Below are 25,796 nucleotides of genomic sequence, written 5' to 3' on the forward strand. Positions count from 1 at the left end.
TTGTCCCCGTTTATCGGTTCCGGGCTCTGTCCCTGTTTTGTCCCCGTGTATCGGTTCCAGGCTCGGTCCCTGTCCCCTGGGTGTGGCTCTCTCCCTCTCTGCCGTTCCCGAGCTGTTCCGGGCTCGGTCCCTGTTTTGTCCCCGTTTATCGGTTCCAGGCTCGGTCCCTGTTTTGTCCCCGTGTATCGGTTCCAGGCTCGGTCCCTGTTTTGTCCCCGTGTATCGGTTCCAGGCTCTGTCCCTGTTTTGTCCCCGTGTATCGGTTCCAGGCTCTGTCCCTGTTTTATCCCCGTGTATCGGTTCCAGGCTCGGTCCCTGTTTTGTCCCCGTGTATCGGTTCCAGGCTCGGTCCCTGTCCCCTGGGTGTGGCTCTCTCCCTCTCTGCCGTTCCCGAGCTGTTCCGGGCTCGGTCCCGCTCCGGGCAGGGCGGGGCGGTGACTCAGCCCCGCTGGGCCGGCGGTGCCTCCGCTCCTTTCCCACGCTGCCTCAGCTCTGCTGCTGCTCTGGGAGCTTGGGGAGGCTGCAGGGACAGAAGGTGCTGGGTGTGGGAGCTGCTCCGTGTACCAGGAGCCACCACTGCAAATACCACAAACACTCCCTGAGACATCTCCTCCTGCTCCCTCTCTCCTGGCTCCTCTTCTCCTGCTTTGGCATGTCCTGCAGGAAATCTTTTCTGTGACTTCTGGCTTACCCTTGGGGAAAAAAAAAAGAAAAATATTTGGGATAGGCACAGTCAGTTTCTCATTGCACAGCCAAGAACGACAGAAGACATTTAAGAGAGGTGCTGCTGCCTGGGAAATGCAGGGTCCCACTGAAATCCTGCCAAGGGACCTGCTCCAAAGATCCTTTTCAGTGTCTTTCTCCCTCCTGGCTGTGTCTTGTCCCCTGGAAGGAAGCAGGAATCAATTTCACCATGGATAAAACATGTTCAAGAAAAGCTGAAGGTGGAACTCAAAGGCTCCCAGATAATTTCCAGTTTTTCCCTTTATGCTTTTTGAGCATTTCTTTCAGCCCTGGGAAAAGGAGTGGGACTGATTTTCCTGTTCTGCCAGGAGAGCTCCTCGTTGATTGAAGCAGGAGTTTCCTGTACTGGGAGAGAAAGAGGCTTCCTGGAGAAGGAGTAAAAAACATTGGGAAAAAAGCACTGAGATGCACAAAGGAAATCTCTGCTGCCTTTCACTGGGCAGCAAAGGGACCACACTGAACTTGGCCTGGGGACCCAAAAACAGCCACAGGGATTGCCTGAGCTCTGTTCTCTCAGTAACATCCTTCCTTGTGAGGCTCTTTGTGGAGAGAAGTGCCAGGGAAAGGCAGGAGAATACTTCTCTGGGAAAGTATTTGGGTTCTGCAGTGCCAGGAACATGCAGTAGATTTATGACCTTTGAGAATTTCCACCTGCTTTTTTTCCCATGGCATTCCCTTGGGAGGCCAGACCCACACGAGGGGGCTCTTCCCTGCTGCCCAGCTGGGGTTTGGCTGCTTTGCTTCTCCTCTGCAGAAATCAGCCAGTGCAGCTCTGCACCCACGCAGTGCTGAGCCCTGGGGCTGCTGCAGGAATGAGCTCAGCTTTGGCCACATCCCACCTTTGGGATACTGGGGACCTGAAATATTGGCCAAAATGTGGATCAAGACTAGAGCTGCTCCCTAGAAATGCCTGTCAGCAGTTTCACCTTCCCAAAGACATTCTCTGGGACCCTGCAAGGATTCCTGCAGTGCTCTCTTTGTGCCAGAACACTTTCTTGGTCTCCTCCATCAGCTGGGATGAGCAGGCTGGGAGCACATCATTTCTGCACAGGGATCTCATCTCGTTTCTGCCACCACGTCCAGGAGGGGGCAAGAGGGAGGTAATTACATCAAAACCTCTCATCAAAGCTTTTCTGCATGAGAGGACCAAGCTGCAGAGTTGTGATGGGAGCCTGAGAAGCATTCCTGGGGTTTGGGATTAGATGCCACATCCTGATGAGCTGCTCTCAGTTTTCTTTATCTGGGAAATGCTGTGGGTGTCACTGCTGCCCCCACTCTGATGGAGATGGTGCTGTGAGGCTCAGGCTCAGCTTCCTGCATCCCACAGTGCAGAGAAACTTCCTGGTGCTGGTGAAAGGGACAGCCCTGTGCTTGGGATGCCTCCTGGGGCCCCTCCAAAGGCTCTCCTGAGACAGAGACAAGCTTAGGAAGCACCAAAAGGGGCCAAGAACCATCTGGGATCTGTAACAATTTCTGTGCAAGGTGCAGTGGTACAATGGGGCTGTGCACAGAGCCCAGAGTGCTGCCTGTTCAGGGCAGCAGGGACTGGGACCTGTGGGGCTGCTGCCCTCTCCTGGGTCAGCCCCAGCTCAGGGAGGTGCTGGGGGCTCTGGGTGCCAATGCCACACTGGCAAAACAACCAAAATAAAACCATCCCAACCAAAAAGCTTGAAGAAATTCCAGCAATTTTTATTGATTTCAGTTTTTCCAATGAAGCAAATACATACAGTACAGCCAAAACAAAACTCTGAGACATTTTTCTCACATACCTATATCTTACACTGTAGAGCTATGGACTGGTAAGGCTGAGTTGGTCTCACACTGGTGTGTATTCAGAAAGGAATAAAACTGCCTTTGACTTGTCCATGAGGCTTCTGAAATGCTGGGGTGGGATTGTACACACACAAAAGAAACAAAGCATTTATAATAGACCAGAAAAGCTCTGCTGTGCCCAGGACAGTGAGGTGGTGTTTATTTACAGGGTGTCCACCTGCTCCTGCTCCTCCTTCCTCCTCAGGAATTCTCCATCCCTGTGCCACAGACCTGCCTTGTCCCTTGTCCTGCCTTACCTTGGCTCTTCAAGGACAGGAAACCAGCCCACCAGAGAGGATGTCACAGTTAAAATCATGCCTTAAAAAAAATACCTCCCCAGAAGGAAAAAAAAATGTACTGGAGGTGCAAACAGCATTAATTTATGTTGGACAGGACCTCACTGAGCTGGTTAGGAGCAACACCAGTTACTCCAATCTCTGATTTTGCCTTCTCACAACTGGGTACCAAAGTCACTTCCCTGACTTGGGTGGAGTCTGATGTCCAGATTTCAAAGAGAAACTGAGAGGAAATAGAGAGTATCAGAGAATTTCCCAGGGAAGATCCAAGTGCAGAACAGCCCTGGGATGGCAGAATGGTTGTGAATCCTGCACCCAGAGCTCTTCTGAGTGGGCTCTGCCTGAGCTTTGCCAGCAGTGACAAACAGCATCCCAAAAACAGCTCAGGGAGGAACCCCTGGTGTGCCCAGATCAGGGCAGGGACATCCCAGCTGGGTGAGATTGCTCAGGGCTGTGCCCAGGCACATGTGGAAGAGCTTTGAGAATGGAGACAGATTTTATTTTCATCATTTTGTTAGCTTTGAAAAAAAAAACTGTAATAAAAACAACTGTAGCAGTGTTTTTTTGTAATAAAATTTATGTGAATGATGAATCTGTCTCCTGGAGTCCAATACTCACTAATGAAGTCTCCAGGACCTGTAAATTTAATTCTGAGCTGATGGTCATAAAGCTACAGCTCTTTGTGCCTTGTACAGTGAGTCAGTAACTGCATTAGGGGTGAAAGCAGCTGCACTGTTCTAAAATAAAGCTTAAATCACAGCCAATTAGAGTGAATTTCCTCAATATTCCATAAATCCATTTTGTAGTTCTGTTTCCCCAATTAGGTTTCCATTAGTTTTCCATTCACTCCCAGGACTTGTGTCATTACAGAAGAAACCCCAATGGAGAATTGCCCAGAACACTTCCCACCCAAACTGGATCAGTGCTGTGGATGCTGCAGCCCTTGGGGACATCACAGATGGATCTTGCCCAAAGCATTTGGAACATTTTGCATCTGGGAATCCATGTGCACCAAGGGAACTGCTGGGGGGTGGAAGGGCTTTGCCCTGGGCTGGGGCTCCTTGCTCTGTTTAAGTCCTCCTGGAACAATTCTGTCCTACTGCATTCTCCTGGTTCTGCCTCTCCACTTCAAAGGGGCTTTTTTCCCTTTCCTCATTTGGCTGCAGCTTGGCACAGAAAGGTCCTGACCAAAGGTGGGAAAAGTGGCTGCTCATTAAAGTGCACAAGATGAAGCCACCCTTTGTAGCCCAAGAGGAGAAACAGCTGGAAATGATCCCCCTCTGTTCTCCAAATGGGGACCAACAAGGGCCACCTGCAACTGCAGCACAGCAAACCCAAACTTCACAGGGGCTCTTTAGTGGGCACAAATCACCCCATGGATGTGAACTGAATATCCTGAGTCCCACCAGTTTAGGAGCCTGACACTTAAAATAAGACTGCTTTTCCATTTCCAACTCATAATCCATCCTTGGCAAGCACCTCCTGAGCCCCTGATGTTTGAAGAGCAGGGCCCTGTGCCAGCACAGGAGCAAACACAGCTGCTCCTTCCCTGTGAGTCTGAGCTGTGTCCTCTGCACAGGAAGGATATTTTTCTTCTAGAGAGAGGAAGGTGGTGAGAGCTGAGTTGCTCTGAAGAGCTCAGCAGTCCCTCATCACAGCCTCAGCATCACAGGCAGATTAAAGCAATTCAAGATCCTGAGAAATTAAACATTTCCAAACCTGACATCACATAAGTGCTCACATTCCTTTGCACATTAATACCAGTTCTTTACATTGATCAATAAAAACAAAATGTGATTAAAGAGGCCACATCCCTCCCTTCTTTCATTCCTGTGGCAGTCAATGATTCCAGGGGGAAAACACTTGGCCTGTCCTGCTGAGCTTCTCAAATGCCACCTTTGTCCAGGCACAGGCAGGAACTGGAATAGTTCTGGTGCTCAGAATGGAGAATGGGAATGTTCAAGCTCTGCAGCTGAGTCCCAATTGTCCTCCCACAAACAGCAGCAGGGAAGGGTGACTGAGGCCTGGGAGAGAATCTGCAGGTGTCAATTTGCTTCTTGAGATAAAGAATTCATTCAGGAAAGAAAATGCTAACAATTATCAGAGAGAAATCCTAAGCAGAGAAGAAGCCCTTGTTCATAGTTGTTAGGAATAACCATTATGGAAAGTAGAGCATCCTTGTGTGTATCTGCTAATAATGGACAGATGCAAAGGGGGAACTTGACCTAAGATTGACTTTTTTGTGTTTGTGGATAAAAACACCTTGTGACAAATGTTTAGCATAGCAGTATTTGGTGCATGGATAGGGTGGATTCGGAATAAAACCCTGCAAGGGGTTAAACTGCACAATCACCCTGACTTGGGGTGGAAAACAGGGGACAAGGCTGGAGGAAGATCCTGCTCCCCACGTGTACTCTGTGTGCTGCCTGCACACACCTCCACATCACACCCAGAGTTACACAGACACACTCTTGGCAAAAAAAAAATAAAATATTGACATCAAGAAAGTATATAAAAGTCCCTTCTCCCCCCTAAAAAGAAGAAAATGCTTAAAAATATCAGTGTCATCCACATGAAATCCACGTGTGTGGTTTGCTTTACGTTGAGTTGAGTTGAGTTGAACTCAGAAACTCTCATTATCTTTAACATCCTAAGGAATCATGGAAGTGTTGCTCTTCCTGGACATGAACCAACTCCAAATTCTGAAACAGGAAAAAAAAAATAAAACAAAAGAAAAGCAAAACCCCAGATAATTAAAGCAGTTAATGGCTGCAGTTTCTCAGCTGCCCATAGCTTTCTACCCTGCACATCCACACTCCTCAGAGTCCCAGTAAAAACATCCCAAGAGAGCAGGCAGTGAAATCCATTCCTGGGCAGAGGGAAGGAAGGGGCTTTGGCACTGTCTGCTCTTGGTTTGGTCACAAGGACCATGCTGGGGAAGGAAGGCAGGAATCCCCTCTGCATAACCTCTGGTATTTTCAAAGTGCTTAAAGCTCCTCCCTTCAGTGGGCATCATGAGTGAAAAGTGTCTGATGGGTTAAATCCTAATTTCTTACTGTATATGAACCCATAACCATGCCCAGGACATTCTGCCCATGGTTTCTCTTCCCTGGATTCTCTGTGGGGATTTTCAGCTGGCAGAATGTGGCTCTCAATGCTGCCCTGAGGTTGCCAGCTGGATTAAGGGCTGAAACAATTGCTAAGCTGAAGCCATGGGTGTGCTGGAATTCACTGCACACTCCTGGCACTGTCCAGATAACACTGCTCAGTGTTCAGGGATGAGTGCAGTGCCAGGGAGAATCCCAGCAAGAGCCTCATCTGGGAGGATTTGGAAAAATGCACTCAGCCAGTGATTGCTTGGCAAAGGAGGGAGAGGCACAGTCCAGCCCAGCAGCTCTGTCTGTCCTGTGACAGCTGTGCTGAGCATCTCCAAAATGCACAGCTGGGCCAGGGGGCAACATCTGCCCTGGGCCCAGGGACAGCACAGCACTGACCACCCACAGAAACAGACTGGGAAGATTCAGGATGAAAATGTCACAAACAGACTTTTGGGGTGGTCAAAAGTAGCAACAATCTCAAAGGATTCCTGTGCCCCAAATCCACCACAAGGGTTGTGTTCTCACCTGCAGCCTGAATGTGTCTGGAGAGGCTCTAAAATCTGGAGGAGAGGGTCCTGAAGGTCGTTCCAGCTAAAGATCCCATCATGTTCTTATCAAACCCTTGCTGGAAAAGCAGGAACACGAAGTGCAGTGAGTGCATATCAGCTTCTACACTGAGAGCAGCTATTGTGCATGATGCATGTACCCCTGCAGACCCTCATCCTCCTCCCCTGACATTTACCTATGCAAGAAACCTCTGTGTGAACACCAGAATGACTCAGCCACACCAAAATGGGCTGGCACGGGCTGTGAGCAGAGCCTGGCACAAAACTAACCCAGCTCTTGTGCAGAATCCCTCAGTGTCAACATGGGAACAGAGTTTGGATGCTCTGCTCCTGCCTCCAGGTGCTGCCCTTGGTAGGGATTCTTCCCTCTCTTTAATTCAGCCCTGTACTCTCTGCAGGTGCTGCTGCTCCTGAGTTGGAACAACCCAGCTTGTTCAGAGAAATCAACTGGGAGCAGGAGCTGGGAACTGGGAACTGGGAGCAGCTGGAGCTGGAGCTGGGAGCTGGCTCAGTGCCCATTTGGCTCTGCACTTTCCCAGCTTCTGTTGCAGGCAGCAAAATACTCCCCTGCTCTTGGTTTGAACGTTTACCATGACTGCAGGGGGATGTGAGCACAGGGCAGGGTTATGGACAGGGAAGAAAATGGGGGCAAGGAGGGGAGGGACCTTGCCAGGGACCTGCTGGGACCTGCTGGGACCTGCTGGGCTGCAGTGAAGGGAATGCCCTGAATGAGGGTGAAACTCCCAGCCCAGGGCAAGGGGCTGTGCTGGGAGCATCCCAGGGGGTGTCTGACACAGGCAGGTCCCCACCTGCTTTGTCCCCAGAGTGAGTCCCAGAGTGACCCCCTGGCACCTCTCAGACCCCAGGTGGGTGCCCAGGTGGCCCAGGCTCCTCTGGCCCCTGCCCTTCTGCTGGACCAGGCCTTTACACTCCCCTCTTAGCAAGGGAACAGCCCAGGCTGCTCCTGAGTGCCTCCTTACCTGCTTGAGCACACTCTGGAGCTCCCTGTTGGACCAAAGGTCTGTCAGGAGAAGTCGAGCAGCTTCAGCTGCTTTTGGGCAGGAGCTGGGAAGATGAAAGCAGCAGGAGGATTAGAGCAGGCACAGAGCAGCACCCCACAGACACTGCTGGCTCCCTGGGACAAAGCCAGGTCCAGCTGGAGCCTGGCTAGCCACAAACAGGACTGTCAGTAACACCCTCCTGCTCTCTCAGCAACACTGTGTGACAACAGCCCTGAGCAGAGCAGGGCAAAGGAAGGAGAGGGGGGATCTGAGCGGGAAAATGAAATAAAACTGAGATGAGTCTGAAGTTTGAGAGAGGGAAAGAGAAGGAAAATGGTGCCAAGCCCTTGCTGGAGTCTGCAGGGACAGTGTGGGTGGATCCTGGGAGGGGGCAGAGGAGCTCCCTGGAGAGGACAAGGGATGGGAGTAGCTTGTGCAGCTTTGCAATAGCACCTGCAAGCAGCCCAGAGCCCTTACTCAGCACAAGGGAACAGATTCCTGCTCACCAACAGCTCCAAACCATGAGTCATGCAGGACCTGTTATAATTCTGGAACATTTCATACCCAGATATCCCCCCCTCTGGCTCCCATCACTGCTCCCAGTCTCCTGGGCCTCCTCCTGGCTATGGACTCCTGCTCTGGCTTCAGGGCAGCAGCCCCAGCCTGTCCCACTCTGGGTTGTGGAGAGGAACAGCACCAGGCTCAGAACCCTTCCTGTCTGATACAGCTCCACTAAACCTGGTGTCCTCAAAAACATTCCTCAAAACAGTCCTCAAAACAGTCCCCAAAAGCCTACAAGAAATGGGACCATAGATTGTGAGGAACCTGGGCCATCAGCTCCACACTTGGAGTGTGGGAGGACAGGGATGGAATCACACCCAGTAAATTTTGGGGCATTTCTCTGACATACACAACAGCTGTTACCAAAGAAAAGATCGAGTTTAACTTGGTCATAAACTTCAAAGGAGTTGTCAGCTCCTGGTGTTGTGTGGAAGGCTGGAGGACAGCCAGAAATTCCTGAGCAATGCTTTGGGACAGAAAAAAACAGGTTTTATTGTCAAATCTCTTCTCTAGTTACAACCACCCTATGCTCTGTCACCAGGATGACAATGTTTTAAAACATTTTTTGGCTGGAATGTTGTCTGTGGCTGAAAAGCCATTAAATCTCTACAAAGCCAAAGGTGATCAGATGAGCAGAACTCTCTCTTTCAAGGATTTGTAGTTTCAAGCTGTTTTTCTCTCCCTAAGCCAGAGTAATTTTCTCTTATTTTTGAAATAATTTACTTCTAATGATACTAAATATGTACTTTTTGCCACTATGTCTCCAGAGAACACCTCAGAAGTTTTGTATTTTCAAGCCAAAATTACCAGCATCAGTAGCTGAGTCATTCACCAATTCAGGCAGAAGATTTTCTAAACCCTTCATCTGAAGGACTGACTGTTGCTTACAGCATTGACTGCTATAATTTAGGTATAAAAAGCTCAATATGAGCTGGTGGAGCTGTGATGCCAACTTCAATAGGTAAAGCAGCATACCCCAAACAAAATAATCTGAATATAGTAGGGGATAACAAAAGGCAGAATATTAAGCTGATTTGGGGAAAAAAATTCCTTAAGAAAAAATTGCCTGAAAATCAAAGTTGATTTTAAGTACAGTCTGTCTTTAACAAATGGGATTATTCATGAAAAGTTGTGGAAAGGCAAGGAAGATGTCCCCTGGTGGCAGTGGCAAGAGTCACCCAAAAAGCTACAGCAAAACATAAAACACAAACAGAAGGAAATGGTTGGAATGGGGAGAAACAGAATGGGGGCAAAAAAGACAATAATCTTGTCCATAGATATCAAATAATGGGGAGAAATAATCCTTCCTCAAAGGACAAAAGTATAAAGAACTTTGTGTGTCACTGAGAATGCCAAGGAATTCCCAGAACAAGGATTTCTTCAGGATGTGAAGAGATTACAAAACTGATATCAAGGTGCAATCTTTGTAAGAAATGTGAAATTGGAAATGTGAGAACTGGAAAATTGGAAATGAGAAGAACTCTCTGGAACACAGAATAATCAAAGGAAGACCTGAGTTTCTTGAAAGATTAATTTGGGTGAAGTGTTGTGTGGAATTAAACTACAAGACAAAATTGCAATAGCAAATGTGTGAAAAAGTGAAGGAACAAAAAGAAACAGAAATAAATCCATGGTAAAGGGAAGAACTGCAAATATGATGCTCGAAGGCATAGGGAGAGATTTTGGGGAAAATTTTGAGTGCAGCCAGTAGAATTAATGAGGAGAATTTCATTTTAATTAGTGAAATAATATTGCTTGAAAATGAGCAGAGAAATGTTTTTCAGACAGCTGGAGAAAAAAAATTAAGAGGAAACCAACCACCCCAATAAATCAGGTCCAGTGGCTTGATTTTTAGAAACACCACCCAAAATTGAAGGAAATATTCAATATTTTGGCAACTGGGATTAAAAATAATGAAGAGTGAAGGAAACCCCATTTGACCATGTCATAGAAGAGAGCATCTGCAGGAGACACAGACAATTATTTATTGTAGATGCTCCAGGAAGAAGAAGAAACCACATCCATCAGATAAACTGCTGAACCCTTTCTGCCCTTCAGTCAGAATCAGCTGTGAGAAACACGAGGAGAAAAAAGCATGGAAAGGGAGGAGAAGGTGGGAAGGGCAAGATCTGTAACTCCTGGGCTGGAGGCTGGAGTCTCTTTCTGAGCTGTGGCTCTGGAGTGCTTTGAGCAGCTGCAGCTCCTGGTTTGCAGCTGCTAAAGCAGCGAGAGCCCAGCTCAGGAACACGGGGCAGGGTCTGTGCTGGCACAGGGGACACGGGGCAGCCACACCCACCCCAGCTGGGGCCAGGGCTGGCCACAGGGAGCTGGGGCTGGCAGAGAACACTGCCAAAGGCTGCCAGGGCCAGGTGTCCTGGGTTCCCTGGAGGCTGTGCCACCCCTGGGCCCCTGTGCCACCCCTGTGCCCCTGTGCCACCCCTGAGCCACCCCTGTGCCACCCCTGAGCCCCTGTGCCACCCCTGTGCCACCCCTGTGCCACCCCTGAGCCCCTGTGCCACCCCTGGGCCCCTGTGCCACCCCTGTGCCACCCCTGTGCCACCCCTGAGCCCCTGTGCCCCCTCTGCTGCCTGTGCTGCTGGGAAGGAGGAGATGGATGGAATGGCACTCACCAGTTCAGAACCACAGCCCCCTGCACAGGTGGGGACTTAATGATTTCCCCTGTGGAGGGGGGAGGCTCTTTCTGATGTAGGACTGGACAAATCCCACCCTAATTTTTCTTGTTTATCTCCACAAGTGACATGTGACACTGGGAAAATTTCACCTTGTGACCCAGCAAGAGTCAAAAGTCTCTCCAACATCTGTTCTACTGGAACAGCCTGAAATAATGCAGCTCAGACAAGTAAGATCAGTCCTGGGTGGAAATGGTTCTCTTTTTCTTTTTCCCTAAGTATTGAACAGCATAAAAATCTTCAGGGACAAAACCTAATAATGGAGGCAAAGGAAAACTCAGGTTTTGTACAAGAACTAGGGAGTTTCCTGGGAGGACTCTGTGATCCAGGCAGGACTGGAGACATCTCCAGAGTTTGGTAACTCCTGACAGTTCAGTGAGTCACCTCCAGCAAAGCTCATCCCAGCACCAAGGCAATTAAAGTGTTCCCAGCCCGGGTTGTGCAAGGCTGTGCTGGAGCAGCAAATTACTGAGCCCTGCTCTGAGGGAGCACAGTGGGACCTGAGCATGAGTAAATACCATTTGAAACAACGAGGGCTTAGAAGAGGGCTGGGTTTCATGGTAATTGGGCTCCTTGGAGAGTGGAAGCAAATAAAAGCAGCAAAGAGGGTGATGCTCCTTGGCCCAGGCCCAAACTAAACAAGGAGGCCTCTGCAATCACTGAGGGTGTCTGTGCCATGGAACAAGAGGTGCATTGAATAACTTTATCAAAGGATGATGAAGGCATGCAAATGGATTTTCACAACAGAAAACAATGGTTACTTGTCTAAGGCATTTTAAAACAAAGACAGATGGCAGGAGAGATGAAAGCCTAGGAAAGAGAGAACATGGTCAAAGATAATGGAAGTTTAACACCAGTTTGGCCAGAAATGAACACAGAACTTGGCAAGGCTTGACAGGCTTGTGCTGCAGGGAATATGGATAACAAACAGGACAGAATTCCTACAACCAAACCCAAACCAAATCCTAAAATAGAAAGAGGTAAAATATTATGAGATTGCTCAGCTGGTGTAAAATACAGGAGTAGATAGGGAGGTACTTAAAATAATTCCTGTCTATGTTCCCCCAGAGCTCATTTTGAGGAGGATGATTCAACAAAAAGATGAACAGATTTGCACATAAAAGTTAAGCACAATCCTTGTGTAGCTGCAGTGTTGAACCTCAAACTTGACTTCATGACAAGGTTTGAGGGAAGCCCAAGAGCCAGGAAGTCACTGACATCCCCTTTTCTGAGGGCTGGAATTTTTCAGAGATCAGAGAACCCCAGAGTGGTTTGGGTTGGAAGGGACCTTAAAGATCACCCAGTCCCATCCCCTGCCATGGCAGGGAAACCTTCCACTAGCCTAGGTTGCTCCAAGCCCCATCCAGCCTGGCCCTGGACACTGCCAGGGATGGGGCAGCCACAGCTGCTCGGGGCACTCTGTGCCAGGACCTCCCACTGTCATAGGGAAGAATTTCTTCCTAATATCTAGTGTGTCTCCTCTTTTAGTTTGAAAGCATTCCCCCTTGTCCTATCACTATCTGCTCATGCAAAAAATCACTTCTCATTTCTTATAAGCTCTATAGGTACTATTTCTAAAAGACTTTAAGATGTTGGTGCTGCAGTTATTTTTAGAACTTCCTAAAATTCAATCAGAAAATTTCCAGAGGCCTCTTTGCAAATTCCACCCTGGATGGCTCCTACCTATTTCCAAGAAACCAGTACTGAGGATTTCTGCCCAAATGCCCAGTTCCTTTATTAGGAAGGACTAGTGCTCTGCTCTGGCTCTGCTCTGGCTCTGGGGTCATGTGCCTCTGTCCCTGCCCCTGCCTCGTGCCCACACTCACCCGTTCCGGCACAGGCTCACTACATTATTTAACAAGTTGCTGGACAAGTAAGACTTTCCCAGGTGGGGGTTGGACATGATGAGGTTCCTCAGAGTGTAACAAGCTGATGTCATGATCTCCCCATAGCTGCTGGTGTTTCCAGACTGGAACGACAGGAGACGGGACACATCTGGGAGCACCTGGTGAGCTGAAGAGGTGGAGGAATGTTCCAATCAACAATTAAACACAATCTGGCACAAGTGAATGATGCTGTTTGTGTTAACAGCAAGCAAAGTTATCTCTGCAGGGAGGCACTGGAAGTGCTGGACAGCAATGGCATCATTGTCATCAGTGGATTTTTCCAAGCCCAAACAAGGGCTGCAGGCCTTTGGAAGGGCAGTGCTGCTGGCATGGGCACTCAAATCCAACTCAGTTCCCAAACACTGTCACCCTCGTGGTCCTGCAGGTGTGTGACTGTCTGTGGAGCACAGCAGGTGTCACACAGCAGTGGTGGCAGTGCTTGGAGCCAGAGGAAATGACACTGCTGTGCCCAGCTCTGGAGCTTGGCTAAGGCTCCCTGTGGGGCTTACAAAGTGAGCTGGGAGCTCAGCACAGCAGGGAGCTGGGGTGCAGCTGGGGAAAGGACTTACCCATGGTTTTGTGGAGTGCAGGGTGCCTGGACATGTTGCTGAGCAGAGAGGCCCCGGAGCGGACGACGTCGGAGCTGCTGGACTGCAGCAGCCGCGCCACGCGGGGCAGCCCCTTCTCCTTCAGCCCGATCAGCTGGCTCATGGCACTGGACATCTGAGGGACAGCACAGGTGCCATGACTGACAGGGCCAGGGACAGCTGGGTGGTGGTCAGGGCTGGAGGAACGTGACTGCCATGAAACGAGCACCATCCAACCTTTCCCCTGCTGCCATAATCCCATTTCCTCTGCCAGTTGTACCCCATCCAGTCCTTTCCCCTGCTGCCATAATCCCATTTCCTCTGCCAGCTGTATCCCATCCAGACCTTTCCCCTGCTGCCATAATCCCATTTCCTCTGCCAGTTGTACCCCATCCAGTCCTTTCCCCTGCTGCCATAATCCCATTTCCTCTGCCAGTTGTACCCCTCTTCCCACAGTTATGGGAGCCTGGAGGAAGGAGGCTCGGGGACACCTTCTGGGTCTCCTCAACTCCCTGACAGGAGGGTGCAGCCAGGCTCTGCTCTCAGAGAACAAGGGACAGGACAAGGGGAAATCATCTCAAGCTGCTCCAGGGGAGGTTTAGATTGGATATTGGGGAAAATTCTTCACCAAAGCAGTTGCCAAGCAGGGGCACAGCTTTCAGGGAGTCACCATCCCTGGGAATGTTAAAAAAATATGTGAATGGGGCACTTGGGGACATGGGTTAGGGGTGAACATGGGTGAACAGCTGGACTTAGTGATATCAGAGGGCTTTTCCAACTTAATGATTCCTTTATTCTGTGACATTTGAAAAGTCAGCCTCCCATCTGCTGTGATGCAGTTGGTTCTGCTGTTCTGTGGAGCTCCAGTGGAGCAGCTGATCACTCAAATGACATTCCAAAAGCTGGAGAAGTTTTGCTTTCATGTCCACATTGCCCTCATCTTCACAACCCCCTGGCAGCTCCCTGTCCTGGCCCTTCACAGCTCCCTGCCATGCCACAGTGGGCTGCTGGAGAGCAGGAACAGATAATGGCTGCCTTTAAAAAACAGTCTGAGGACCAAAAATACTCAGATGCAATCTTATGCTTGTAAATGTAGAAGGTCTCAGGATGCAGCCAGGGCAGATGAGTTTAAGCACATCCCCCGAGTAAACTGCCCCTATTGACAGAGCTTAAGCTGAACAACTCAGTTCCTGCCCCACCAGAAAGGCTGCTGGAGACACATTCCATCAACATGGGAATGGAGAGAAGGGGCTGGAAAACATGTGCCCTGTGTCACATTCATACCAGCAGGAATGTAGGGTGTGTAAAGTGCAGTTGAAAGACATTCAGAGCTAAAGGATCACAGCAAGCTCTGGAAGCTCATCCCCAGATTCCCTTTCCACCAAATGACAGCAAACTCAGCAATTCCAGCTCCAGCTCTGAGCTGGAATGAGACCCTTAAGGGGAGGAGCCACTTTTGCACATCCAGACAAATTTCAGCCATTCCATTCCAGGAGGCTGAATTAAGTTGCTCCAGCACTGTCAGAGCTGGGTTTGGTTGTTTGTCCCTTATGCAATGCTGTTGCTTGCTGAAATTTTCTTTTCCCTGGAGCATAAAACTCCAGCCCCATTTCTCTGACCAGCTCTACCCATACGTGACAGCCTCTCTCCACCTTCAGGTTCATGGCACTGCTTAGTTAAATTGCCAAAAGTCAAGGTTCCCAATTACTTAGCATGGAAATTGTTGTGACAAAAAGAGATCAGAGCTGGCAGGTTAATGCCAGCCTAGCAGGGAAGGCTCCATGTGAGTCACCCGTGTCTCTGGGTGGGACACTCCCCACACGTGACACGCCTCTCCTACCTATGGAATCATTATCCCTTTATCTCCCCATCCATCTTATTTAAATGGGGATTGACAGAGCTGGGCACAAACAGACAAGTCAGGGGCTGTCCCAGGGAGGCAGCCTGCAAGGACGTGCCCAGGGCAGCCAGGTGGGCCCACAGAGGCCCGGCTGTGACATGTCCCCCACGGTGCCACAGCGTCACCCAGCCCCTGGCACTGCCATGCTGCCGTGCCCATGGCTCAGGACATGTGGCACAGCTGTTTTACAGGTAGCTCTGAGGTGTGGAAAAGCCACAATCCACAGCACAAGCCAGCCTGTCATTAGAGCCACCTCCCCCTGGAGCACACGCACGGGAGGGGTGGCTCAGCCCTTCTCCTGCCTCTCAGCACATCTGGTGCACATCTGGGCTCACCCTCACTGCTGCCCAGGGGGAGGGTGCCAATAGCAGCAGCTGCTTCCAGTGCAACCAACAGACTGGGGAAACTTGGAAACCCAGGACATGGGCCTGGGATGCTGACTGCAGCCCCCCATGAGACACTGAGTTTGGAGTTAATAAACATCCCACTGGATCAAACTATGGAAGGACTGGCTGTGGTGCCCTGAGGTTTAAGGAGGACATTTTCCTTTTTCATGGCTGAGAAGTGATGATGGTCAGTGACCTTAGAGGTCTTCCCAAGCTTACTGACTCTCTGATTCCATGGAGGTGCTGGCACATTTGGTGCACCTGTGGAGGAGAGGGAAGCTCTTACCAGCCCTCTGCTGGCAGTGAGGTTCTGCAGAGCTCCAGCACAAGCTTCCAGGGTGGCATCCTTCTTGCTCTGATCCATCAGGGACAGGTAGGTGCGGATGGCATCCGAGTGGTACAGCCAGCTGGGGCCTTTGGGCTTGAAATCCTCCTCAGGAAGGGGGACCCCATACTCATCATTCTGCCAGGACAGGAGAAACAGGGAGCTCAGACCATGCTCTTCCCTTCAGCCCCTGCTGGGGCTGAACAGCACATCCCCAGTCCCTCTGTGGTACATCCTACCTCCATTTTCCCACTCCTGCTGTTGAAGCAGCCTGTGAGAGTTTTGTCCATGTAAACACTCCGGGCCATGTGGTTGAGCTGGGTGTATTTGTTGGGAACTTCAGCATCCAGGCGGTAGGAGAGATTGTGCAGGATGCAGATGCAGTTCTCCACAGACTGCATCACCCCCAGGAGAGAAATGCAAACATCACATTAGGCAGAAAACTATGGAGCAGCACCAGAGAGGGAAGGGAAGGGAAGGGAAGGGAAGGGAAGGGAAGGGAAGGGAAGGGAAGGGAAGGGAAGGGAAGGGAAGGGAAGGGAAGGGAAGGGAAGGGAAGGGAAGGGAAGGGAAGGGAAGGGAAGGGAAGGGAAGGGAAGGGAAGGGAAGGGAAGGGAAGGGAAGGGAAGGGAAGGGAAGGGAAGGGAAGGGAAGGGAAGGGCTGGTACCTTGTCGTCGGGGCGGCTGGAGGCCACGCAGTTCTGGGCATAGGTCATGACAGAGTCGATCAGGCCGGGGTAGTTCCTCATGGTCTGGCGCCCCATGTCTGCAGAGCTCAGGTTCCTGGGGAAGCCATGGGAAGCACGGCAGGGGACAAGGAGGAGAGAGGGTGAGTTGGACTCTGTTCTGGCTATGGCTGTTGCTGAATTTGGGGATTTTCTGGCAGGTTCAGCAAGGCTGAAGAGCTGCTCCCGTTGTGGAGACCTTTGGTGGGACTGCACCAGTGCACAGCTCTCTGGTTGCTCTTGAGAACTGATTTCACCTGGAACATGTCCTGCAAGGAGATCTGCACAGAAGACACCCTCCTAGGGACAGTCACACCAGGAGGGTGCCTCAGAGGCACTGCATGTGCTACTACAGAGACACTGCCTCCTGAGAGGAGCTTCCAACAGGAAGACTGGCTGAAGACCACCTGGGGCTGTTGTGATCATCAGGAAGGTGCACAGGGCTGCAAGGACAGACCTACCCAGGGTCAGCAGCAATGTCTGACTGGGAAACAGAGTGGAGATGCTGGAGAGTAGCAATGGCTCTGGCCAGAGGGACTGAGCCATCTGTGAGGTTGAAATGGGCTCCTGGACACCAGTGGCTGTCAGGACAGGGGAGTTTTTGCAGTAACAGGATATGGGTTTTGTTGTTTTGTTCTGGTTTTTTTTTTCTCCTTCCCAATTTTATTGCCTTATAGCTTGCAAATGAAAAACAAGGAGAGGTTGGCAGTGGTTGTGAGATATTCACTGCAGGCATTCCAGAACTGGATCTGATGTTCACTGTGATTTGCAGCCTCCTCATTAACATGGGTTCATCTGCAATCCAGAAATGCTTGAGCAGCAATGGCTCAGGCCCAGGGCAAACCCAGGGCTGCTCATCCCTGTGTTCTGATGTGGCAGGGCAGTGACTCAGAGCAGTCCTGGCTCAGCCCTTGGAGCAGGGGCTCTGGATCCAACTCCCAGCTTCCCTCTGCTGCCCAGTCCTGCTCCCTCAGCCTCTGGAGCTTCCCTGCTGTCCTGCAGCTGCCAGTCTTCTTTGGGGTGTTGGGCACTGCTGCTACAGGCTGGGATCAGTCTCAGGAGACAGAGTCTACATCAGTAAAACTCCAGAGGCTTTTTGCAAGCTGCTGCCATTGTCTTTCCCTCATTTTAATGGGATATGTCATGGTGTAGGCAGGCTGGGATGGCCTTAGAGCAGAGCAGCTGATGCCCACCATAGCCCAGCTGCTCGGGGGAGCTGCCTTCCAGGGCAGGGAAGAAGGGAGCAGCACTCCCAATCTCCCAGACACGGCTCCCAGCCACAGGAGGTGATGGTATCAGCTCTCCAAAGGCCCTGCCATGATCAGCCTCTCGCTTCATAAGCAGCTCCAGCTCCTGCGAGCTGCATGTCTGGGAAGGGCGCGGCCGGCGCTGCCTCCCTCGGGGAGAGCTTCCCTTGATGAAAGCACCTCATTATACAGGGCAGGTTTTTGCCCCACTTGTTCCCATTGAGACAAGGAGCTCACATCCAAGTGGAGGAGGAAGGAGGGAGAAACAGCAAGTCAGGACGAAGATCCTCTACAAAAGGACTCTGGATTCCCGTGGACAAAAAAAACTACTCTGGGCTCAGTCTGCACCTCCTGCTTGGAGCTGAGTCTCCTGATGAAATAAGCCAGGAAAGGTCCAGGACAATGGGACTGTTCTGTGCTAAAACAGATATCAAAAGAAGTGGGAAAATGCTTGTTTTCCCCACATAGAGAGTTCTGTCTTTTTCTCACCTAAACCCTAAGTCAGTTTGTTTTCTCTGGAAGCCTCAAATCTCTAAAGGCAAAATCTGTCCAGTTTCCTGGTCTGAGCTAAACACTGATGGGTTTCACTAGTGCAGAAAATAGCTTCCATATTTTTTGAGAAGATAGAAGATAGTTTTAGTTAGCAAGAACAAAATTGTTAAAAATAAAAAGCTACTAGAAAAATATTTTACATGTAATTTTTTTCCTGCACCTTCTCTTAGTCAAGAAAACTTTCTCAAGGAGAATTTTTCATTAACACAATTGTAATGAGCATGAATTCAGTTCATTGTAAGAGGATTTAGATGGCTTCAGCTTTTGCCCACAGACACAAGTTGCAGTCAGTCCCTGCCTGATGACTCACCTCAAACACCCTGTGGCATTGAAGAACACCTCTGGGTCAATAATTTCTCGTGTCCTGTTGCAGCTGCTATCAGACCAGCCCGAGAAAGGGATGATAACACAGTCTGTCAGCACGGGCAGAGCCTCCTGTATCAATTCTTCTTTTAGTTCATCAGTGGAGGAGAGGTTCCAGAGCAGTCCTAGGAAGTAGGTGGGACAGAAGCTCAAGCACAGAGTCATGTGCATTAGGAGCTTTGTTTAGGTCAGGATGATTCCAGCACCAAAATCCTTCTTCCCTTCACCCCTCTGAGTCAGGGTGCAGAGGCTGCCTGCAGCTCTGGTCCCTGTCCATCCCCATGGGAGACAGGCAGGATGGGTCCTGGAGGTGGGCATTTAAGCATCCTCCCTCCTTCCAAAGTTGCTATTTATTGCTATTAGGTTGCAGGGGACAGCAGCATCTCTCCAGGAATCATGGAAAGGCTTGCAACAAAAAACCTGGGACACAGCTGAGGGTGACCTGCACCAAAAAACTCCCATCAATTCCTCAGCAAAGGTGAGGCACCAAAGAGAGGACCCAGCCAACCCTACTGGGGCTAGCAGCTCTCTTGGCCATCCCTGGCAACAGCACAGGGGCCAGAGCATAGGGAGGCACGGGAATGGCAGAGTGACCATGACTGGGAGGAGACCTGTGCAGGTGCTTCCCCAGCGGGCACTCAGGAAGTGAGGAACCCTTATGGAACATGGAAGGGCCAGAGCTCCTGTGACTGAGGTCACCCTTTGGCGCAGGAGCAGCAGGAAACCCCTGTCTGTGCTAGGGCAGCACCAGGGCTACAGAGCCCAGGCAGGGGAGGCCAGCTGCTGGGCTGAGCAGGTGCAGTACCTGTGAGCTGTTTCTGGATTTCCGTGTTCCCTGTCCTGCGCAGGAGGCTCACGCACTCCCGCACCCCGTTCTGCCGCCGCGTCTCCATCTTGTTGGTGGGGTTCTTGAACACCAGGTTCCGCAGGGCCCCCGCTGCCGCCCGCTGCACGTTCTGGTTCTGGCTGCGCAGCAGCTCCACCAGCTTGGCAATGCCCCCCAGCCGATAGACCTGGCCAGGGAGACGGGGCAGACACGGGGTGTGAGCTGGGGCAGCGGGGCAGACACGGGACAGACACGGGACAGACACGGGACAGCAGCACTGACACGGGGCAGACACGGGACAGACATGGGACAGACACGGGGTGTGAGCTGGGGCAGCGGGGCAGACACGGGACAGACACGGGACAGACACGGGACAGACATGGGACAGACATGGGACAGACACGGGGTGTGAGCTGGGGCAGCAGGGCAGACATGGGACAGACACGGGCAGACACGGGGTGTGAGCTGGGGCAGCGGGACAGACACGGGACAGACACGGGACAGACACGGGGTGTGAGCTGGGGCAGTGGGGCAGACACGGGACAGACACGGGACAGACACGGGACAGACACGGGACAGACATGGGACAGACACAGGCCAGCAGCACTGACACAGGACAGACACAGGACAGACACAGGACAGACACAGGCCAGCAGCACTGACACAGGACGCTGCTGGGACAGGGACACCCAGAACTGCCCCAGCAGAGCCAAGGTTGGACAGCCCATCCTGGGGGAGCAGAAGCAGAGCTGCAGGGAATGAGGGCCGGGCCAGTCTGGTTCAGGCCACAGGTCATGAGCACAAAGCTCCTGGCCTGGAGGTTGGAGTGAAAAGCTTGAACTGCAGGAGTGGCTGCCTGTGAGTAATGGCCACGGTCAGAGTCCTTTGCCCACGGAAATGAGCTCCTGCAAACTTTCACCCACCTCCACAGCTTGCACTGAGCAGAAATGCTGCCCTGCCTGTGTGCAGAGGCCATTTATAGCCATCTAATGACACGCTGTGGTCATTTATCTGCATGCTGAGATCACAGGCTGAGCTCAGAGCATGGTCATGGCCAGTGTCACCAGCCTTGAGGCCAGCAGAGGCAGTGGAGGGAGCCCCGACCCGCAGGACAGCACAGCTGAGCTCTCCAGGTGCTGAGCGCTCCCGCGGTGGGATGTGCCCGGAGCCCATCCTGGCACCAGCACCCCTGGCTGAGCTTTGCTGGCAATGGACAATGAATGAGCAGCTCTCAGGAGGGAAGGAAAACAGCGTGTCCTGGGATGAGTCACTGCTCTGGCACATCTTTCTGGGAACAATGGGACGGCCCAGCACTCACAGAGGGTTTGCAACGGTAACAAAGGATGTGGCCACCCCACAACCGGCCACCTGAACTGGGCTGGGCACCTGCACTCATCCAGGAGCAGCCAGGGACAGGGGCACAGCCCCACACCGGGCCAGCTCTCCAGCTCCACTGCTGTGCCAGGACAGGGAAAGCCACCTCTAAAGGCTTGGCATCAGTAAATCCAGGGTGGGGATAAAGTTTGGTGACATCCTTGCTGCTTTGGATCCATTCTTCAGGCTGCCTCCTTTGCTGCATGTTGGCAAAGGAATTGAGGAGGAAGAGCATCAGAAAATTAACCTGTGCTATCAGAAGGGCTTCTCTGTGGTCAAGGATCACAAAATCACAGAGTGGTTTGGGTGGGAAAGGGCCTTAAAACTCATCTTGTACCACCCTCTGCCATGGCCAGGGACACCTTCCACTATCCCAGGGTGCTCCAAACGCTGCCCAACCTGGCCTTGGACACTCCCAGGATAGGGCAGGCACCACTATGGATGTGCAAAATTATCTTTTTACATTATCACTAATTAGCCTATTGGCTCAGGTGGCTAAAATAGTCTGAAAAAGGGCTGTGAAAAAGGCTGGCAAAGGGCTGCAGGGTCACTGACCAATGCCCAGGAAAGGTCACAGTGGGACTTAAAGCAGCTGCTTTGTCTGGCAAACTCTGCAGGTCCGAGACAGTGAAAGATTGATGTGGAACTGGTGCAAGATTGATGTGGAACTGGGTGCAGTTGTCCCCAGGAGAGGACACTGGATGGCAGCTTCCACACTTCCACACCTCCACACTGCCAAACCCCATCACCCTGTGCCACAGCAGCTCATGGTGACAACAGGAACTCCTCTGCTACCCAGAAACTATTCCAGGCATTAAATCCTGACCAACTGCTGTTGTGAGAAAGTGGCCATTAACAGCTGAAAAATCTACTTAATTAATACTTGAGCTTGACTAATGAAGTATAAAGCACCCTTATGAAAACCAAGGGAACTTGTGGATCCTTGGCTCTAGGGAAAACCAGTCCCATCCCTCTCTTGTGCCATCAGCCCTGGTGTGGCAGCAGGGCACTGCAGGAGTCTGCTCACCTCCTGCTTGGCAGACTCATCCTGGAAGCAGGTGTGCTGCAGGTAGTAAGCCCCCATGGCCTGGTACTTGTCATCAGAGGAGCAGAGGAGCTGGATGGCCTTCTGGATGGTCATGGTGCCAGCATCAATCTCATCACCACAGATCCTGTGTCAAAGAGAAATACAGAACTGGGTGAGTGCTCAGCCAAGACAGCTGTGCCAGCACTGAGAGCTGTTGGGAATGAATCAGTGATAAAATATTATCACATGCCACACAGAACACACAGTGCACCTCTAGTGGATTTCTCTGTCTCAAAGAGAGATGGTAAAAGATGGAAAAGACACAGTGAAGAGCAGTAAGGGTAATGAATTCCAGATCCAGTCTATCCACAAGCAAAGGAGACAGAAAATGAAAGCTGGGTTGAGGTGGGGGATGTCTGACCATATCCAAATGGTCAGTTCACAGACCCAGTTCACTGTTCCCCAAATAAAGGAGTGAGTGGACAGGAGTGGAATGAGTGATCTGCCAGGTCATGACGACAAGGTAACACAGGCAGGTGGATTTCCTACACTGTGGGATCCTTTGATGTGAGAGGTGATGGAAGCAGAAATGTAAGAGCAATTGATGGTCTGGGGAAGCTCAAGCAGATCCCTCAGGAAAAGGCCTGTCTGGAATGATGGGATGGACAAATAGGCAGTTTATGAAATGTTAATAATAGCTCTGAGACATCCTGCTCCCAGGGGATGTTCACACTGGCTGTCTCCAAGCTCTTATAAAAGCTGACCACTGTCATCATCCCTGTTAGAGGTAAAGAATGTGCCTGAAACTTCAGAGAAAGGATATTAATTCCTCTGGCTTGGGGCAGGACTGGAACCTCAGGAGAAATACAAACATCTGAAGGTTCTTCTACTTGTTTAGAAATGTGAAAGTCCTGCTTTTTTTGGCTTGCTCTTATTTAGTACCTTCTGTGATGTTTTAACCCCATAAAAGTAGAAAAGGGTCCAAACTTTCAGTGGGGTCTGAACTTCAAAGCTTATCTGTGCTTCCAGTTATAGAAATTAATGTAATTGAAAGTTCCTGTGTCCTCTCAGCACCCTTGCAGCTGAATCCTGCAGAGGCAGCTCATGGCAGTGGGGGCTGCATTATTTGCAAATCCAGGACTGAGCAGAGTCAAACCCAAGCTCCTGCTTTGTTTTACTGACAGCAGTGATGGGATACAAATGGGAAAGGCTTTATTAGCAGTGGATGGAATCCAAAAGTGTGAGGGCCTCCCCAGCCAGTGAAGTTGTGGCTGTGCCTGGCTGATGATGTTCCCTTGGGACTGATGGGGAGTTTTACCTGGAGAACAGGAAATCAGCCCCTGATTGAACCACATTTACTTATACACATTTTTGCTATGTCACACCAGGGATTGACTCTGTAGAGGGGCTGCTCATCTTCAGACAATGCCACAGACTAACAGAACAGCGATTTTTAATCAGTTCTTTAAATGAACCCATTACATTTGAAGTGTTAAATTTCAACAAAAGACAATAGCACTTCCAGGCATGGGATGGACAGAGTTGCTTTGACTGTGCCAAAGAAATGTAAAGAATAAAGGTCTGGAAAGGACATTTAGTCACCACCAGCAGCACTTACAGTGAGATAAAACATTTATCCCTTACAAATCCACACAGCACATGCACAATTCCACAGGGAATTTCACAGAAAAAGCAGCATGAAGGACTCTGGTCTCCACTGCTTTGATACTGATCACCTTTAATTACCCCAAAAGACAAGAGATGGATCAGAAAACACCCTTGGTACCTTTCCTGACTATTTCAAGAGCTCCTGCCCTGCTCTCTGTTTGCAGTCCTTCAGGGAAGCTGATCTCAGGAGGGAATGGCTTTAGGGGACCCACTGCCCCTGAGCTTCAGTCACAGCACAGGCACTGCAGCAGCTCAGCTGGGGCCAGGCTGGTGTCACCAGAGCCAAATATGACACTAAGAAATCCCAAAGGCTTGCCACAGTCTTTGCTGCCTCCTCAACAGTTGCCAGCTGAGGCAGCCAAGACCTCTGGCAGAGCAGCTCTGAGATGTCAGGGATTCCCAGGTGCCTGCAGGGACACTTGCTTCCAGGGTCTCTAATGAGGTGCTTCAGTCTCTGTCTCCACACAGAGAACTGCACAGGGAAGAGCATCCACGTCCCCAATGGGGCCAAAGGTAAATGTGGGTTTGCAGGTGGCCATTAAAGGCTTCTGATCCAGATCAGCAAACCCTGAGCCAGAGACTGTCTGCAGACACCAGCTGCCCATTCCATGCTCCCAAAGGAGAACACCCCAATCCTTCTCCAGGGGTGGGATGAGCCTGGGCTCTCAGCCATGTCCCCAGCTCAGACATCTGGGGTTCCCTGAGATCAGTAAGAGGTGCTGGCTTTGTTAGGGGGCAGATGCTCAGCCCAGACAGAGGCATCTCCTGAAGTGGTGTGACCAGCTCAGGCCACTGCAGGGCCACAGACACCAAGGCCACCTTGCCTGGCCCTGTCTGGCCCATGTGGCCCCTGAAACACAAAGTACAACCGCTCTAAGCAGAACTAAAACCATGTCAGCCCTTGGTGGACACAGCTTTCTTGTACCCCAGGTTCCAGCTGGAGGGGCACAAAGACTCCAAATTTCCTAGGAGAATTAAACATCCCATTGTTTGTTACTGCTTCTCATCATTGCTCCCTGATGACCAAGCAGGATGTAGAAACTTTTATCCTGAATGGGCATAAATAGTATCAATAACATCAAATTGCAACATGTAATTTAGCCAAAAGCTGCCTGCTGAGGGTGCTACCCTGGCCCATGGGGCATGCTGCAAGTGCCACCCAGCAGAGGAAATGGCTCAAAGTGGACAAATATGGGTGGTCTCCACTGCTGAAAACACTGGTGCTGCAGCTTCCAGGGTGAAATGTTGCAGCTCTGAGGGATGTCACAGGAGTTCAGGAAGGAGAAGGGCTCTGTGGAGAAGAGAGAGTCCTGGACACCAAGAAAATTCCTCCAGATCCACCAGACTCCAGAGAACTGCATTTTGGCAAAACATAAGTGCTGCTCATTGAGAGCAGCCTATGGGCAGGAGCCACTGAACAACCCTAAAGATCTGAGCCCAGGCCAGAGCTGCTGAGCTGCAAAATGTCAACCCAGATATCACATAATGATTACCAAGGCTCAAGTCTCTGAGTGGTTAGAGAGAAGTATGTCTGGAATCTCAGAATCCCAGATGTTGGAAAAGACCTCTGAGACCATCAGGTCCATCCATGGCCAATCCTCACCTTGTCACCCAGCCCAGTGTCACATCCAAGTGCTCCTTGAGCACCTCTAGGGATGAGGACTCCACTATCTCCACTATCACCCTCTTCCAGTGTTTAACAACCCCTTCTGTGAAGAAATTCTTCATGGAAGAAATGGAGTGGACATGAGAAGGTCTCTCTCTGCTCACTGAGGCAGGATCATGACACTGGGGCTGGTGGAGAGGAATAAACTGCATGAGTTTTCAATTGTGTTCAATCTCCTGATCTGGGAAACAGTGTAGAACTCAGATTTCATCACCAGAACCAACAGCATGGGGTGAGTAAACCCCTGTGATGTGATCTAGTTTGTCAGGGAATCACAGAAAGGCTTTTCCTGAAGAACAGTTCAGTGTTACACTGCTCATCAGGCTGCTGGAAGAAAGGGGCTTTTTGCTGTAAGAGGGAGGACTCTGAGGGATATCAGTTATCAGAGGCAGCTCTTCCCTGTCTCACACAGCCAAAGCCAGTTCAAGAAATGGCAGCAATCACATGATCAAGAAGAGTTGCAGAAATTAAATAACTTTGTCACCAGATGCAGAGG

General features: G+C 50.7%; 1 protein-coding gene across 1 annotated transcript in view; it reads right to left on the reverse strand.

Annotated features, from left to right (window-relative positions):
* Window positions 1–2,428: 2,428 nt before the first annotated feature.
* Window positions 2,429–25,796, reverse strand: part of PKP1 (plakophilin 1) — a 45,168-nt gene continuing 21,800 nt past the window's right edge. The window contains exons 4-14 of the mRNA XM_056511563.1: window positions 21,967–22,111; window positions 19,545–19,752; window positions 18,687–18,864; window positions 16,521–16,635; window positions 16,092–16,247; window positions 15,814–15,990; window positions 13,224–13,377; window positions 12,595–12,781; window positions 7,497–7,581; window positions 6,476–6,575; window positions 2,429–5,554 (exon numbers count right to left, since the gene is read on the reverse strand). Of these exons, the coding sequence (XP_056367538.1) occupies window positions 6,504–6,575; window positions 7,497–7,581; window positions 12,595–12,781; window positions 13,224–13,377; window positions 15,814–15,990; window positions 16,092–16,247; window positions 16,521–16,635; window positions 18,687–18,864; window positions 19,545–19,752; window positions 21,967–22,111 (1,477 nt within the window). The 3' untranslated portion in view covers window positions 2,429–5,554; window positions 6,476–6,503. The remainder of the gene's footprint in view (window positions 5,555–6,475; window positions 6,576–7,496; window positions 7,582–12,594; window positions 12,782–13,223; window positions 13,378–15,813; window positions 15,991–16,091; window positions 16,248–16,520; window positions 16,636–18,686; window positions 18,865–19,544; window positions 19,753–21,966; window positions 22,112–25,796) is intronic.

The sequence above is a fragment of the Oenanthe melanoleuca genome, chromosome 26, assembly GCF_029582105.1.
Source record: "Oenanthe melanoleuca isolate GR-GAL-2019-014 chromosome 26, OMel1.0, whole genome shotgun sequence".
Classification (NCBI taxonomy): Eukaryota; Metazoa; Chordata; class Aves; order Passeriformes; family Muscicapidae; genus Oenanthe; species Oenanthe melanoleuca.